Below are 18,447 nucleotides of genomic sequence, written 5' to 3'. Positions count from 1 at the left end.
AATTGCTACTGAATGATATTTGCCATACACAAGCATGTACTTGTGATTTCCTCTTACGGAAGCTGTAATCCTTCTTCTGTAATTATTAGTGGCCCTATAGTCAAAATACTTTTCAGGAACGGAAAAGCTGCGGAATCATATTCCACCCACTCACCCAGAACAAACCCTTCCTTAATAATTCTCTAGTCCCCGGAGAGCTCCAGCCGTAGGCGAAATCCGACGGCCAAAATTCAGGTGTTAGTGTCGGAATTTCAGCCGTGGCAGCTCCATTTAAATAAAATAAAGGGCATTTATATAAATGTGGTGAATATTTTAATTCCATTTAACTCCTAAAGATTTTATTGGTCTTAGGCCATTTGGAAGGACTATTTTGTCTATTTGCCTATTTCAGCCGTCCTTATGTGTCATTCTCTCTACGAAATGAACATCGACAAGGAATACAAGCAGTAATGAAACGATATCCCATTATCATATCAACTAAGCACTTCGACTACTAGTTACTAGACTACAAAAAGCATGTCCTGTTGCCCATATTTTATAGTATTGAAACTGAGATCAGTATCCTGACATCTAAACCCTAATAAAAACTTAAGGTCCGCACTGTTCATTTTTCTCACTTAGCAGGATCACTTTTTTGCTGTGGAGCTGCGACAGAAGTGGGTGAAAAAGGATCATAAATCTGGTCAGAAGGATGCAGTGGTCTACCAGAAGTCGCCAAATGATTGTTGCCGAACCTCTGATTTGGAGGCAAGGGGATTTCTGGCCACCTCTGAGCAGGATGATTCTGTCGAATCTGCATGTTTCCGGCCCTTGGAGGTCCAGGACTGGGAAAATTTGCCATTTGAGGGGAAGGAAAAAAATTCCTCATGGCCATTTGTGGGGCTGCAGACCTAGGATCAGGTTGACTGGCAAATGGTAATGCAGTGGGTCTGGATGGGATTGGGAGGGAACCGGGTCCACCTCCAAAGGGACCCACATATGGAACATTTTTAGTTTGATCCACCTGGTTGTGCATTTGTGTTCTTGGAAAGATTTGATTGACGGGTTGATTAGGAACAGCAAACCCAAAAGATGGTGGCCGAGGACCAGAGGATAGCTCTCTTCCACCACCCTGGGTAGCAGTGTTTGGTCTGGAAACCACTTGAAAGTCTGCATTCGGCCGCTGTGGTCGGAAAGTAAAATTTCCAGAATTTGGACCCGACAAAGGTGGCGGATTTCCGGGGTTATGATAAGTGACTCCAGAAGCAGGGCTAGGGATTCCAGACTGCTGAGATAACGGAAGTGAAGTAGGTACTCTAGGCGAAGGGAATAAACTGGATCCCGATAAATGATGTATTGATGAATAAGTTGGCCCTAGTGGCTGCATTGGTCCCAGAGAAGAGGGCAATCCAACGGGAGTCCCTGCATGATGGGGTGGAAAAGTGGTAGAATGTGATGTGCTTGATACTGGTGGCTTAAATGCAACATCAGGTTGTACATGTAGAGAAACCGGTCTATGAGGAGGAACCACTTGCCCCATATTGCCAGGACGAGGAGACACTCCAGCTAGTCCAGAAGGGGCACCAACAGATGTCAGTGACCGGTCAGGTACCGGTGCAGGCAAAATACCAGACATAGGTGGAAGCATCAAAGGCACTGATGTCTGATGTCCTACTGGTGCTGGTTGGCTTCGATTTAAGGGAAACGAAGCTGAAACATTTGTTGGAACCGAGGAAGTCTGCCTAGATACCACAGAAGGATTTCTTGGCGGACCAGTGAGTCCCACAGGACTTGTCTGGGTCATATGTGAATGCTGGAGATGTTCTCTTGCTGGTTGTGATTGCACAAGAGGTCGATTTGGAATAACTGAGTTGAATCCAGTGACAGTTGCATGTTGAGCAGCAAAATTTGAGGTGACGATTGAAGAATTCATTGATTGCGATGGGAAATGGAGGGGCCTTGGAAGGCCTGAAGGATTTGGAGAAGCTACGTTACCAGAAGGAGCAAACGCTGGGTTTTGAGATGAAATGGCTGAAGACCATGGACCGGAGTGTTGAAAATGAGCTCCAAGCGTTTGTGCAACTCCAGCTACTGGTTGTGCCACCGCCATGGCCTGGTTTTCCATTGATACAGAAACGAGATGAGAAGGGGCATGGTTCACGTTTTCACCAGGAACATTGGTGTTGTCCACAGAAACTGACATTGCGGTTGCAGAAGCAGTAGCTAAATTCCCCTGCACAATGGACTGCAACTGTTATTCCGAGCCATAACAATCAAAATAACAGAACAATGTTGAAAAGGATAAAAAAACCATGTTAAACCATAACTAAGACAACCATAAATAGTAAATCATAAAGCTTATCATGTAAAATTGTGAAACTTACAGTAACAGAGGTGATTAGCAGTTCAATGATGGACACTGCTGCATCCACTTTTTCAAAACTATCAGCTGATACAATAACATGCATCTCTTCATAAGTGTCGTGCACATCGTTTCCTGGTTTAATTTCAGCCTAAAATTGAAACAGTTAAAGCATAGGCGAAGTTCTAGTTACTTCTTATCAAGTTAAATTACACAACATCAAAATAAAATTGAAAGGATAAGTGACAAGATAATTTTTTTTTTTTTTTTTAAATATTGTTTGGAACAAACAAACCTTCTCTCCTGCTTTGATCCCATGAACTTCAATCTTGGCCCCAGTTTCCTGCGTACAACAAAGAAGAGTAATCTTTAAATTAAAACATATATCAATTTAGTAATCTCAATCAGTAGAATATACAGCCTGCAGACTGCAGATCATTAATATTACATTTAATGCAAGGTAGCATGAATTATAAGAAAAAGGAACTTAAGGGTGTTACCTTTTCTACCCGCTTATGATTATCACCTTCAGGCCCATATATTAGGCTGATAAAATTGAATCCAGGATATTCTTTTACCTGTATAAATAATATTGCGCATAGAATCGTGAATAACTAGAGCATTAGAACTTCACACTCAGATAACTGAGACATTATCCATTTGACAAATTGCTACAGATTGTTTTCACATCAAACTAGATAAAAACATCCCATTTACATTGGATGTAAGTTTCAGAGTACAAAAAAACAAAAGGAAAGTGTAGCATGTCGCTTCAGAGAAATTTAATAAAATATCGAACAGTTCATAAATAGTAGTAGGATTCAAGTCTAAGCATGTCAAAAGTGAAAGAGATGTCATAAATAGTATCAACTCTTCAGAGCAATAATTATATCCTACCAATAATATTGCAATCATGGAGAAGGATGAAGAAGTTATAGCACCAGCATGCAAACAGCAAGCAAGATCAAGTCAATGAGCAGTCCTTGGTCTTTCAAGATATTATTATCATGCACATAATGACTAATTCTACAGTTACTGTTCCGTTTAAGAGTCCAGCTCAATCACACATACAGCCAAGTTTTCAATATCGCCTCAACTCTCGAGAATATAATAAGCAAAAACATGAACCTTCAAGAAAGCAATCATGGAATATTTATTGTAGATATGGGAAAAATGAATGCAAATAAACTTGCCTACACATCCATGGATTAAAGAATACTAGAAAATTAAGAAATACTCCTCTGGTCCTTAAGATAAGACCTAATTATCAAGTTAATTTTGATCCTAAATATAAGACCTATTTATCATATTTATCAATTTTTCCTAAATTACTCCCAGGAATACTCCCTCAATCATAATCAAGTGAGTGAGAGAGGGAGGATATTAAGAAAGATGATTATGATGTTTTAGGAAAAACATTTAATATTTCTTATAATTAACTAACTTATCTAACTTCCTTAATATAATCAAATTAGTTAAATAGGTCTTATACTAAGAACCGAAGGAGTACCAAGTATTTCAAGAATAATAAAAATACTGTTTCTCATTGACCTTCATATTTCTGTCAATAAAATCGGGCAGTTTATTCAGAAGCAAATTCTTTTCTCCTCTTTCTTTAAATCTGAGAAGGGTGATGTTATCAATGACTTAACACTCTTCACAATACTTATAGCAGCCACAGACGACATGCATGGTTTGAAAAAGATTATAGGAACAAATTTATTATGCCATGCTTGTTACATTTAAGTTGGAGTGACAGTGCCCAAATGAAATACACCAATCCACCGATGTTTAAGCTAGACCAAAACAGTCTCATAGACATGGAAAACTATCTCTAACTAGTCGTTTTCATGAAAATCATCATATCAACTGAGACCACATGAAGTAGTAAAATAAGGCCCAAAGAACCTCTCCCTTGCCCTTAATGATCATAGATTACATAAATTCAAAAATAGAGAAATACTCAGTATCTTGGCAGATCAGTTCAAGGAAAGAGAGAATTATGCAGGCCATGCTAGGCACATAGAAGATTAAAAAAAAAAAAAAATATGGAAATGTATCTTTATTTTCCATCAAAAGGGCAGGGAAACAATGGCATTTAAATAGAAAGAAGATCCAACAAAATTGTTAGAATAGATACTTACAGGCAGCGGGACACTGGCTTCTTTCAGTAATGGTTTAAAATCGAGTGGAGGCTTGTAACTTGGATCTAATCTTAGTATTTCACCTGGATATTATTTAGATCAAGATTATCCTAAATGAACAGCATAGGATTCTAAGGAATATATATATTTATTTAAAAACAAAAAAAAGAAACTCTTTACAAGTGCGTCTGTGTGTGCGTGTAAAGAAAAGATACATTTCAAGGAACACAAACCTATTGCTTCCCGCTTTTCATGCTCAAGCATTTCTGACTTCTTATATAGCTTATTCATATAAGAAAAAAAATACACATCAGTAACTTAAATAAGAAGTAAACAGATAGCAATAAAAATTACAAGCAGAAGAGAACATGGTCGACGTTTAACCTTGTCATCAATTTCAGTATTGGGGTAGCTATGAACTAGATCTTCAGCTCCTAATGATGAGCCTTCAGTATCTTCAACCTCTGACTTCTGTGATTTTAACTGATGTGAAATTTGATCCACACGAATCTAGAAAAAGGAGAAGCAGTGTCCTTATTGATGGTGTAAAAAGAAAAAAGGCTCAGCTGATTACTTATGCTCTCTTATTGGCTCCAACTTGTAAGGAAATTTTAAGAACTAGCAGAGGAGCATTATACATTCTACACTGAAGCATAACAATGAATACATCTGTACCAATCTTAATCAAACCTTTTCTCTTTTTAGCAAACGAAATATTTGAACTTGTGAAGATAACAAAAAGTAACTGATGTAAAGCAAATGAAGTGGTGCAGACAAAGATGTGACTTTCACTCCAATAAAATCAACAAAATGAAATCTCAACCTTTCAAAAATATTATATTAAAGAAACTAATAATGGAATATAAATAAGAAAAATGAGAAAGACCTAATGTCAAACTAAAACAGAAATAAAATAGAAGTTAATAGAAAGAATTCCTAAAAGGACCTTTAAAGCTAAAGTTCTCCCTCTTCTAACAGCAGCATCCTGTGTCAGATCAGGTCCCCATTTTGTTTTCCTATGAATTTGTTTAGAACTTTCTTCTTTGGTAGTTCCAGTGGCCCCGTGATTCTTGGCCCCCTTGAAGATTGGAACTAATGAACCAGATAATTTGTTTTTTGGAATGACAAATCCAGATTTGGCAGCAAGCATGGAAAGCCTTTGGCCACCATTAGGTGCCGCAGATGAATTGAACCCAGACATCTTTATAACATGAGGTTCAGCAGATGTTGAATCAACCTTTACATATATTGCTTTATGCAGCCACTTTGCACGTATGAGTCCAACAAGCAAACCATCGGCAACAAGGGTAAAGTCAACCTGCCATGGCAGCACATTAATTGTCACTTAGGCAAATGCAAAACAGCACCAATCTGAAAAGATGCGCCGATGAGGATTATATCCAGTAGTTCTTCCACCAAATGACTTGCAATGCAGTTTGGTAGATTGTAAAAACAAGAAAAATCTTAAAAATACTGAAGTTGGAGATTTGATATTCAAGTGAGGTTTTGGTATACCACAATTCAGCGCCATAACTTATATATGTTTGGCAACAAGCTCATCTCAGAAAAATCAACAGTTCCCCATGATCAACTTCATCCAAATTCATTTCCTAGCAATTTCTGTAAGAAAACTAGTCATTATTTTTTTTGGGGGGGGGGTTTTAATGTTTGAAAACGAATGCTCATGTTAAAAACGTCACATTAAACCAAAAAAAAAATAAATTTAAATCTAAATTAGAAGACCGACGATGCACAAATCAACATCATGGCTTATGCATGCATATCGTATGGATGCTAGAAAAAAATACTGACAGCAGAAGCAGACAAACAAACAGTCACATTATCAAATCATGTCACAGCAGGCCAAAGAATTGGCACAATTATCATAAGGAATAAGAGTTTTAAAGTTCCTCTTTTCTTGTTTCATTTTAGGTGTGGCACTAAGAAGCTTACAACTAGCGTCTTTCTTAAGCAGCAAAAAGTGTAATAGTCATCGTACAAGGAAATATAAAAAATTTCATGCCTGAATAGATTTAGAAAATAATTAGCAGCAGTGACCATAAAATACAAGTTGTGATTATCCCTATTGGCTCTGGGCTTTAGCACAAATAGAGGGTACAATGGCGATGTTATTAAGTAAATAATGGAGTATTTCAATTTCTTTTAGTATCCTCATGCAGGAAATAGCCTTTCTCGCAAGAGTTTCAGAAGTTCCCTGGAAAGACGAGAGGATCTTCAAGGACCACACTGCAAAATAAGAATTTTTTGGAACTACGAGACAGGCAAGTTAAAGACTCTGATGAAGTCTTAAAGGCTTGAGTATGGCAATTGGAGATGATTAAGGGGCAAAGGTTGTGCTAGGAATCTCAGTGAGATGATTCCTCAGGCTAAACCCGAATAGGGACCTAAATGTAAATTTAAAAAGTTTTACGCTGAAAATTAAGCAGTGATGAAAGCGGGCCTAAATATTTCAAAAAAAATTTAGAAAAATAGGAAATAAGGTTCTAAGACACATATGGGGTTAAAAATAATGAAAATGCCCATTGAGCAAATTGATAAAATTCTTAGGGTTTTTTGACTAATTATGAATATTAACCGAAATTAAATTATTTAAAACACGAGAAGGTCTCAGATAATTAGAAAAAAATGGGAAATAATATTTGAGGATTTATTACAAGTTTTAAAAATGATTTTACCCCTAGAAAGCAAAGAGGTTGGCTTTAACAGAATTTAAAATCTATTTATACGCTATTCAGGAAAAGTCAGAATAAACCGTCAAGAAGTTACTCTCTATCATTCCTTACTTCTCCTCTTTGGCAATTTCCCCTAAAGAACTCATCTCAAACTCTTAACCTTAGTTGGACCAATCCTAGTAACCCATTACTTTCTTAGGTAGAGTTTTTTCTCATACCAAGCTTTGCTTGAACCAGTACTCCGTTTAAGCTGAGAGAGAGTAATAGACAAGGAGAAGAACTAGATACCAGGAGGGGAGATAGAATGCAAGGTCTGCGGGAAGAACCATGGGGATTGGTCATGCGTGCTAGGACAGTATGTGTTATAGATGCAGCAAGCCTAAACACTTCGCTAGGGAGTACACCCGAGGTCGAAACATTTTAGACCCCAGCCTTAGGGATGAGTGTTTGCTCTCGTGCAGGAGGCTCATAAGATGCCCAAGAGAACACAAGGTACGATTTGTATTAGTAATTACCTTATGTGTTTGATGTATGATTTGGGTGCAAGCCACATGTTTATGTGATGTGAATATATAGGGCAATTGGGTCTCACTGTGGTCCCTTGTGGTGTGAATTATTTTGTCCACTCCCTTTGAGGTTAAAGCATGTTTGAATTGCATTGTCCAGTATGATCATTGTTACATTCCCCTAGCTTTGATATGCATGTCATCCCATGATATGGATGTTATTATTGAGTTTAGTTGGCTGTCTTTCCTGATAAACTCTTTGATTGTGAAAGGTGAGACTCCGATCCTTCCTCACAATGGAACAATCCTGTGAATAGAACTAACATTGGATGTTGTGATTAAGGATTGATAGATGTTTGGTGAAGGGTTGCCAAAGAAAATTAGAGCGCTACCAATAATAGGCTACAGGAAGCCGTGTGAGATGGAACACCTGGGAGACAAGAAATAAGGATTTGCCCTAATCCTCAGTGGTTTATGGGACGAAAGGAAAGAGTAGTGAGGAGGTAACCTGAAAAATAGGTAGCCACGCTTGAAGTAGATGACTTTCCCGCGAGAGAAAGGAACGATTGGGTAAGTGAGCATGGTAAGACATGAGTCAAGTTAAGAGACTCCCCTAAAGTGTAACGGTTGAGTAAAGTCATATAGACAGGGGTATGAGTTTGGACTCGAGTTAGGAAGCAGTACGACAGCCTAAGCCTCACGCAATGATGAGTTAGACGCCTGACCAAGATACCACATAGTAGAGAAAATTAAATGAATTGTGCCCGTTGTGTGATGTGACTTGAGTATGATGACCAGTGAACAGTAACCCTAAACAAATTGTAAATTTTCAATCCATGAGCTTGTTTAGTGATCTACTTGAACCGTAACGCTTCTAAATACGTACTACAGGGAGTTTAAGGAACGACATTTCAATCCTTCTCCAAAACACATGCTCTTCCTTCACAATAATAAGATTTCTTTTTTATTAGAAAACTGCACGTTGAAGGTTACGGAATTTCATCTCGCACAATCATTTTAAAAATATGTGCGCGTGTATTACTTTCAACCTCATGTCAATCACCACCACCATAACCAACACTATCACCATTACTACCTCTATCTCCACCACAACCTCCCCCATCGCACGTTGGTGTAGTGCCCTCCTTGCAAAACCACCATTATAACATTAATGTTCTTACTACTACCCCAACCTTAATAATTACAACTGTCACAACCATTGCAGACATTCCAACCAATTCACCAAACATGGTATTATTTTTATATGATAAACAAAATAATTATGTTATCTTTCATTGCCAAGTACAGCCTATACTTCACACAAGTGTCATAAGATTGACTAAATTCAGTTGACCTTGCTTCTTTTTCCTTGACTTGAAGTTCACCTTGCTTTAAGTCATGTCACATACAAAACCCTTGTTTTGAAAGATGATTGTTCTATTTTCTGCAAAAGAATGCCACAGCATCTTGCACATCTTCAGTAAATTTGTGGATGAGAAAAGTTCCTCCAATTTCAATGATCATGAAGCTCACTAAGCATAATGCCTATGACTCTGCTCTCCATGTTTTGTATTTTGTACAAACTCTCTTGTAATGTTTTCCTTTTTTCCTTTTCCAATTATGAACATCAAGGCTCCTAGGGACCACTAAAACTAATTCCATTGAATCTATAACTATTAATCCTCAATGGAATATTTATAGCGGTCATAAAGCCAAAAATTGACCTGTTGTGAGCAACAAGATGATGTTTGGTTGGGACATATTGGAGAACCCTGATTCGAAGTCTTGGGCATTTATTTGCAGAACTCTCATAAGACTGAAGGTAATCATTAGAATGGAGTAGGCCTTAAGGGCTCTGACATCCTAAAGAAGCTAGATTTTCTATGCCTTGATGTTCTACATTATTCCTTTGAAACCACTGTATATAGATAAGCCAAAATCCAAGCAATCAAATTCCAATAATCAGATTCTCATAGGGATGGATATAAATCAGATAAAGCTATCAAAATTCTAAGGAAAAAAGATCTGAGAATAGCTGAAACACAATCCGAATTATGCATCATATTACACACATGCACATGACGTTAAACAAAAAGATTCAACCTTTAGATTTCCAAATGAGTTTTAGAAGGCAAAAAAAGTTAAATTTAGGAGAATACATGAAAAGGGAAAGGATGCTTTCAGAATTTTGACTTCCTATTTTGGATAAAGAGATAGAAAATTAGGGTGACTGTAGGGTGACTATGGTCAAAGGCCCTAAAAGGGTTAATTTGGGGAGTGCAAAAGTCATTTTTTAGTTTTGCAAATTAGTCCCTTTGGCTCAGCAGGACGAGTGGAGAATTTTGAATTGAACTTGGCCCTTGGGGAAGGAGAGCCAACCTCTTGAAAGATTGGCAACCTTGTTCTGTTTTAGAGTGTGTAGTGCCATTGTATTGTGGTCAGTGTTCTGTTTTTTTTTTTTTTTTGGTTTGTAGCTGTTAGTTAATTGTTGTTTGTGTATTTGAGTGTAAGAGAGTGATGTGTGTGTCTTAAATCACCCTACCCCTTGTAATCTGATATAGTTATGCAGTAATATTATAATCAGTTTCATTTATTCCAATCTTTATTATCTATTTCTAGCTTTTAAGTCCTATTACAATAGAAGATCCTATCATACTCCTATGATATTGAGCGACAAATTTGGTGTCACTTAAGATAGTCCATTCGTTGATAAGGAAAGATATCAATGTCTGGTTGGCAAATGTACCTAGCACTCACACAAGACTTGATATAGCCTATGCAGTAAGTGTGGTGAGTCAATTCTCCAACCAAATTGTGGCAAAGTGGGCCTGCTGCCTAAAGGCTCAAAAACCAAATGCTTAACCTAATTTCCTATGTTTTTATTATAGAGAATATTTTGTAATAAATAGCAACGGTCATATTAGAGAAAAATCTGGTCATTATTAGTGTTCCATGATTTTAGGAGGAATAGAATCAAATCTGTATTAATTAGGAGGTATAGGATCAGATTTGTATTAATTGGGTTGATTCCTATTTCCCTTATATATCATGTAATCAGATCCTAAGTGAATATACAGAGAATTACTATTCAGAAACTTTCATGGTATTAGAGCCATGAGAAAGAAAAGCCTTCTCAATGTCTTTCAAGGCTGCACTGCAGGAGCCACCTAGTTTTACTGCCGATGGCAGTAATCTACCTCCTTCAAGGCAAGGTTCGGCTTCACAAGGTGACGGAACAGCTAGGAGTACACCGCTATTAGGTTTGCAGTTGGATGCCTTCTCTCAAATGCCTATTACCCATCATCAAAATGGGAACAATTACCTTCAATGGTCTTGCTATGTTCTCATGTTTGTTCGTGGTCACAACAAGGAGAAATATCTCACAAGATCTCCACCACCACCAGCTGCTATTGATCCACAATTTCCTTCATGGTGTGTAGAAAATATCTAGTAATGGCATGGCTTGTCAACTCCATGACAGTCGAGATTGGAAAAAACTATCTCCTTGCTACAACAGCCAAAGAAATTTGGGATTCTGCAAAGGCCACTTATTTTGTTACAGAAAATACAGCTGCTCTATTTCAAGTCAAACGATTACTTCATGATCTGGTTAAAGGTGAACAATTTGTAACTCAATATTACATAGCATTAATGAAACTTTGGCAACAAATAGACCTCTATGAGGTCCATGAATGGTCTAATCTCACAGATGCCATGTATTACAAAAGGTTAGCGGATCAGGAACAGTGCTACAAGTTTCTACTCGAACTAGATGGTTCCTTTGAAGATGTGAGGGGACGAATTATGAGTCTTTAAACTCTTCCCTCACTTATAGAAGCTTTCAATACTGTCAAGTTTGAAGAAAGTAGGAAGGTATTGACTAATTCCTCTTCTCTTTCTTCCACACATTCTAATGATTCATCTGCTCTTGCTGTCCAGGGCCCCCAAGGGGACACTAAAAACAAAAAGTCCAGCAAATGGTGTGACTATTGTCAAAAGAATGGACACACGGAAGAAGTATGTTGGAAGCTTCATGGAAAACCTCCAAACAGCAAGTAGAAAGGCAAAATAGAAAGCAAGGGCTTAATGGTGGGTTCCTCTTCTGCTGATAGTGGTCTCTTAAGCCATGATGAGTTGCTACTTCTTTGAAAGTTGCTAGACAAGCACTCTACTGCCTCTACAAGTGAGAACCCTACACTCTCTGTTACTCTAGCCCGTGTAGGTACTATCCTAACTCATGCTCTTAGTAGTGTGACTCCATCTAAGAATTTATGGATAATTGACTCCGGTGCCACTGATCATATCACTCGATTTAAAGAGGTCTTTTCTGATTTCAGTCCTTTTTCTGAACATAATATTGTAGAGGTTGCTAATGGGCAGTTTTCCAAGGTTCTAGGTTCTGGAACTGTTATTATCTCTGAACATATTACACTGAAAAATGTCCTATACATCCTTGAAATTAAGTGCAGCCTGTTGTCAGTAAAACAAGTTGCTGATCAATTGCATTGCCTTGTTACTTTTGATAATATTAGTTGTGTTTTTCAGGACTTGGCATTGGGGAAGATGATTGGTGCTGCTAAAGTCTGGAATGGACTTTATTATATCCAAGGATCTTCACTAAAAGTTTCTATTTCTTGCTCTATTTCATCTACTATGCCAACTAATGAAATAATGTTATGGCATTCTAGGTTAGGCCACCCCAGTCCTAGTTATATGCAAGTTTTATTTCCTTCTATCAATAATAAATCTGTTGTTGATTTTCATTGTGAAATATGCCATTTTGCAAAACAAATTAGACACTCTTATCCTCCACAACCCTATACCCCCTCTCACCCTTTTTCCCTTATTCATAGTGATGTTTTGGGGCCATCTAAATTTGAAACCAATTCTAAAGCCTGCTAGTTTGTAACTTTTATAGATGATCATACAAGATTGACTTGGGTTTTTCTAATTACAAACAAGTCAGAAGTGTTTTTTGTTTTTCAAAATTTTTATGCTTTTATCAAAAATCAATTCCAGACTTCAATTAAAATTCTTTGCACTGATAATGGGAAAGAATATTTAAATTCATCTTTTAAAAAATTTTTAACCACCAATGGCATTCATCACCAGACCTCCTATGTCTGTTCTCCCCAATAGAATAGAGTTTTTGAAGGAAAAAAACAGACATCTTTTAGAAGTTGCTAGAGCCCTTATGATAGGGGGCAATATTCCTAACCAATTTTGGCGGGATGCTATACTTACCACTGCTCACTTGATAAATCGAATGCCTTCACAAGTACTGCACTTCCAGACCCCTTTACAAAAATTTCTTGACACTTTTCCAAACTCTTCCCTTGTAACTTCTCTTCCCAAGAGGGTTTTTGGGTGTACTACTTTTGTTTATAATGAACACACAGCATCAAAACTACCCCAACACACAGCATCGAAACTACCCCAAACAGATCTGTCTATCAAGATACAAACCCTTTTGAGCCTCTAAACTCTCTCTGTGACCAGCCTATGGTTGAAACTATGGAAAACCAACTTATTAATACCACAGAACAGCAACGTGACTCTACATCCATGCAGTAATATGACTTTGCACCTGAAATGGGTTCTGAAGAACTTCATTGGCCTATTGCCCTAAGAGAAGGAAAAAGGAGTTGCACTCAACATCCTATCAGTAAGCATGTCTCATACAGTAAGCTCTCACCCCACCTAAAAACTTTTGTAGCAAATGTAGAAAGTTTTAATGAGGCTATTACAGATCTACATTGGAAACAAGCTATTGAAGAAGAATTGAGAGCTTTACAAAAGAATGGAACTTGGAAAATTACAAATCTTCCTAAAGATAAATCAATGGTGAGTAGTAAATGGATATTTACAGTAAAATATAACCCCAATGGAAGTATAAACAAATATAAGGCACGTTTGGTTGCTAGAGGGCTTACTCAAACTTATGGCATAGATTACCAAGAGACTTTCACCCCTGTAGCTAAACTTAATACTATAAATGTTCTCTTATCTCTTGCTGCAAATTTAGATTGGTCTTTACACCAACTTGATGTTAAAAATGCTTTCCTTAATGGGGACTTAGAAGAAGAAGTTTACATGGAGATTCCTTTGGGAATGAGAAACTCAAACAATTTTGGGAAGGTGTGTAGGCTACACAAATCTTTGTATGGGCTGAAATAGTCTCCAAGGGCTTGGTTTGAGAGGTTCTCTCGAGCCATCAAAGGGTTAGGCTATAAACAATGTCAAGCCGATGATACCCTATTTGTTAAACACCATCATGAAAAAATAACTATACTTATTGTTTATGTTGATGATATAGTTTTGACAGGGAATGATGAACAAGAAATCACAAAGCTAAAAAGAGACTTGGCAACAGAATTTGAAATCAAAGATCTTGGCCCACTAAGGTATTTTCTAGGCATAGAGGTGGCGCGAACTCATGAAGGGATAAGTGTATCACAACGTAAGTATACACTTGACCTCCTAAAAGAAATAGGGATGTTGGGAACTTCACCTGCTCACACTCCAATGGAGCTTAACCAAAAGCTAACAATCAAGTCAGATGGAAAGGTAGTAAACAAGGAGCGATATCAAAGGCTAGTGGAGAAACTTATTTACCTATCCCACACAAGACCTGACATATGCTTTCTAGTTAGTGTGGTGAGCCAATTCTCAAATAGTCCTCAAAAGGAACACATGACAGCAGTCTACAGAATACTGAGGTACCTGAAGAAGACCCTAGGACAAGGGTTGTTCTTTGCAAAGGGAACATCTAAAGAAATTGAACTATTCACTGATGCCGACTGGGCAGGATCAAAAAGAGATAGACGGTCTACTACTGGTTATTGCTCTTATGTGTGGGGAAATTTAGTTACTTGGAGGAGTAAGAAACAACCAGTGGTATCAAGGAGCTCAGCCGAATCAGGATATAAGGCCTTGGCCTTAGGTATTTGTGAGGGGATATGGCTTGTGAGACTCTTAAAAGAGCTTGAAATTGAGGTTAACACTCCAATGAAAGTTTGGTGTGATTGTGTGTCAGCAATCAAGATTGCTAATAATCCAGTGCATCATGATCGCACAAAACATGTGGAAATCGATCGTCACTTCAATAAAGAAAAGATAGATGGTAAGGTGATTGATCTGGCTTACATTCTCTCAAGAAATCAGATTGCAGACGTGATGACAAAGTCACTAACTCAAGAAAAATTTGAAGGTTTCAGAAGCAAGCTAGGAATGATTAACATCTACTCGCCAACTTGAGGGGGACTGTGGGAAAGTGGGCCTGCTGCCTAAAGGCCCAAAAACCAAATGCTTAACCTAATTTCCTATGTTTTTATTGCAGAGAATATTTTGTAATAAATAGCAACGGTCAGATTAGAGAAAAATCTGGTCATTATTAGTGTTCCATGATTTTAGGAGGAATAGAATCAAATCTGTATTAATTAGGAGGTATAGGATCAGATCTGTATTAATTGGGTTGATTCCTATTTCCCTTATATATCATGTAATCAGATCCTAAGTGAATATACAGAGAATTACTATTCAGAAACTTTCACAAACAAATAAAGATCACATCACAGCAGTTTTCAAGATTTTGCAATACTTGAAATTTACACCTAGCAAGGGACTCTACTTCTGAAAGGAAGCCCACACCATTTGGGCAAGTTCTACCATGGACAAATGATCCACCACAGGTTATTGCACATTTGTATGAGGAGATTTGATTACTTGGAAGAGTAAGAAGCAACCAGTAGCCTCCTGCAGTAGTGCAGAAGCATAATTTAGAGCTTTAGCTCTAGGCTTATATGAAGGCTTGTGGTTTAAAAGACTCTTGAAGGAGTTAAATATGAGTTATGACTGAAAAATGAAGGCTTTATGTGGTAATATGGCAACAATCAGAATTTTAAAGAATCTTATTCACCATAATAGGATGAAGCATGTTGAAATCAATTGCCATTTCATAAATGAGAAGATGGAAAAAAATTGTGGAAGTGAAGTATATGCCTACAAGACAACAATTAGCACATATACTCAACAAATCAATGGTCAACCCAGTTTGAAGACTTAACCGGTAAGCTGGGAATGATGAATATCAATTCTTAGCTTGAGGGGGAGTGTTAGAGAGGCACCGGCCTAATGAGCCCAGCCCATATAAATAAGTTAGTCAAGTGCACTTTATTCAATTCATCTCCGATTGTATTGTATTATACTTTTGTTTAGGGGAATAGAATCTGATCCTATTTATTTTTAGGATTCGATTAGGATATGATTTGAGTAGATTCGGCTGCTTAACTGTAGCACTAGGCTCTCCTGCGTATACAGCATTCTTTTGTCAATAAAGGAAGCAAGCCACGTCACTATTTCACACAGCAAATAACACAATCCAAGAACACGAATTGAAAAAATAATTACAATCCCCAGAGAAAAGCATTGACAAGAAATAAGGAAAAAATGAATTTACTTTTGTTATATTTTTTATTAGCAAGTTTCTTCCTTGATCAAGGAAACCTTCTGCATAATTGGGAGTAAGTTTGTGTAAAAATGTCAACTTGTGCAAGCAGTTTTACTTCTACAAGTAGGCTTACTTCTTGGTTAAGAAAACCTAAGGTAGTCACTTGTAGACACATGTTGTGGATGATAATGAAATAGATTTCACAATGGCTTAGCTATTCTTTATCTTCCTTGAGTTCTTCATATTCACCCTCCTTCTAGTCTTATCCCCCCTTCATTTCTCTGCTTAAGCCCCCTCTTAAGCTCTGTCTCTCCTCCCCCATCATCACTGTTCTGTCTTCCCCTATCTCCTCCTCTCTGTTTCTATAACTCTCCCCCAAATTCACATCTGTTTGCATTAGAGTAAGTGTGTGAGAGTGTGTGTTGCATCAAGTATCCAACCAAGCCAAGTTACTTTAACTTATGATAGAAAGCCACCCTAAATCTTCAACATCATAATGAAAGCCATATCAAAGGTCTGCATGCAAAAACTAAATATTTCTTTTCCAAAAGGTAAAATTGTATAGTTGTCAAATGTCAAAATAACACCGAAAAATGCAAAAAGGAGTAAAATCCTACTCCACTTTCTTCAATTCCCCCCACACCACATCTAAAAGGGCAGCATAAACCAACAACCAAAAATCTACCTATTACGCATGCTGTTAAACAAGAAGAAAGTTGATTGCACCAAAAAATAAAGGAGTATTAAAAAAATAATAACAGCAATCTACCTTTTACAAAAATTGAGGACCCCAAAAATGGCAAGGGTGTCAATTGTCTCCCATGAATACAACTTCAAATAGAAGCTCATAATAGTGAAATTCATATTCATACTGAATCTCCAGCAGATAATATTCCACTCCACCCCCATCACTATAATCATGAAATAAAAGATAGAAGAAGGCGTCCTTAACATCAACCATCCCATCCGCAATGGACAAAACGAACAGGTTGTTCCAATGACAAGCTCTCCTTCATCATTCAAAATACCAATATTTGGCTGTTTGAGTTTAACAATCAGATAAAGAGAAGACACGGCCTCCAATAAAACATGTCTGCCAAGATAGTCAGAGATTGAAGTTTGATTTGGTTTAGTTCCCCATCGACAAAAATCAAATCATTAAACCAAAAGATCCTTGATTACAAGCAACACAGCCTTTAATATCAATGCCTAAGAAATCAAAATAAAAAAAGTGTGCTCTATAAGCCGTATGAAGTATGATACTACTCAGATACACATTTATTCAAGCCAATAATGATTAATTTGAATAAATTTCAGAAACATCTAGTTCAAAGTCATTTATAGGCAAACACAACACTTAATATTCAATAAAAATAGCAGATAGGAAGAGAGAAAACTTGAGCATGAATGCTAGCAATTGTAGCAAGCGAAAATAAATTAAGAACACAAGGATGGGAATCCAAGAACACGAAGTCTAAAAGGAGGCAGACCTATATTACACTCAGCAGCGCCAACTGCCGACACTGAAATCTTTAAATATATATGGTTGATATAATGCCCTTTTACTTTTTGTTCCAGATACTTTGACACAACTGGGGCCAAGTCATTTACAATACCACAACATAATGCCAATACACAACAAACCCAACATTGCACAACAACACAATCCAAAGCAAACAAATCACTAGAAATGAAAGTGCAGATGGCAGAAGTATAAGACCCAATTAGACGCCATTCAATCAAGCATTAGTAGCGGGAAAAAAAAACTAAACTCAATCTGTAGATATTCCCAAATTCAAAAGTGTCAATATTAAAACCATGAGACAACCAGATTCAAAGCCAAATTAATATGAAATAAAAAACAACCAAGCAGGCAACAAATGGCGCGAGGAACAAATTGAAATCTAGATTCAGAGCCAGATTTGAACAGATCAATCTCACCGGATTTTGGGAGTAGACAAAGCCGGGGCTACGAACCTTCTTCCTCACTTGCTCGAGAACAACCATACAAGGCTGACAACGGAGGACAGCGTCCAGCTGCGTGTGGAATGCTGGTTCGCGGACGAAGAAAAATGTATCCGCTTCGCCTCCTCTTTGCGATGTATTGTCGGGTTAAAGGGCATTTGGTTGAGAGAAGGGCAGGGGAGGGGAGGGGACCTTTGTTCAATAATGTGACAAACTTGCCCGTGCTTAAAACTCTTTCTTCTTTGTCCGATTCATTTCCATATGTTTGTCCACGACCCTCACCCGACATTTATCACAGTGTAATAGTTCAGATTTAAAATTTATAATATGTAATTTTTTTAATAATAAT

At 37.5% G+C, this 18,447-nt stretch overlaps 1 protein-coding gene across 7 annotated transcripts; it reads right to left on the bottom strand.

Annotated features, from left to right (window-relative positions):
* Window positions 1–310: 310 nt before the first annotated feature.
* LOC114756785 (splicing factor-like protein 1) lies at window positions 311–18,244 on the bottom strand. Of its 7 annotated transcripts, XM_028945726.1 has the most exons (11): window positions 18,075–18,147; window positions 16,903–17,226; window positions 6,001–6,105; window positions 5,432–5,803; window positions 4,870–4,995; window positions 4,719–4,767; window positions 4,486–4,568; window positions 2,842–2,919; window positions 2,637–2,684; window positions 2,364–2,492; window positions 311–2,212 (listed from the first exon to the last, which is right to left on the bottom strand). In XM_028945726.1, the coding sequence occupies exons 4-11, from the start codon at window positions 5,684–5,686 to the stop codon at window positions 614–616; spliced, it is 2,367 nt and encodes a 788-aa protein (XP_028801559.1). In that variant the 5' UTR covers window positions 5,687–5,803; window positions 6,001–6,105; window positions 16,903–17,226; window positions 18,075–18,147; the 3' UTR covers window positions 311–613. The 7 variants fall into 7 exon arrangements, with proteins under 7 accessions (XP_028801559.1, XP_028801558.1, XP_028801560.1 ...); XM_028945725.1 differs by lacking the exon at window positions 6,001–6,105; XM_028945727.1 differs by lacking the exon at window positions 16,903–17,226 and having other exon boundaries at window positions 18,075–18,141.
* Between the last annotated feature and the right edge of the window lie 203 nt (window positions 18,245–18,447).

Source organism: Neltuma alba, unplaced genomic scaffold, assembly GCF_004799145.2.
Source record: "Neltuma alba isolate B1F8T4 unplaced genomic scaffold, ASM479914v2 tig00010504_pilon, whole genome shotgun sequence".
NCBI classification, from domain to species: Eukaryota; Viridiplantae; Streptophyta; class Magnoliopsida; order Fabales; family Fabaceae; genus Neltuma; species Neltuma alba.
The sequence above is the reverse complement of the archived record's forward strand: the minus strand, read 5'-3'. Positions and strand labels throughout refer to the sequence as shown.

Bases quoted from the DNA above. Each gene is read 5' to 3' on its own strand.
- LOC114756785 (XM_028945723.1), bottom strand. From the start codon at position 18,140: ATGGTTGTTCTCGAGCAAGTGAGGAAGAAGGTTCGTAGCCCCGGCTTT. The intron at 4,996-5,431 runs GTCCTTTTAGGA...TCCTTTTTCTAG, and splicing joins GGAGAACTTTAGCTTTAAAG to ATTCGTGTGGATCAAATTTC. The intron at 2,685-2,841 runs GTAACACCCTTA...TGTTGTACGCAG, and splicing joins ATCATAAGCGGGTAGAAAAG to GAAACTGGGGCCAAGATTGA.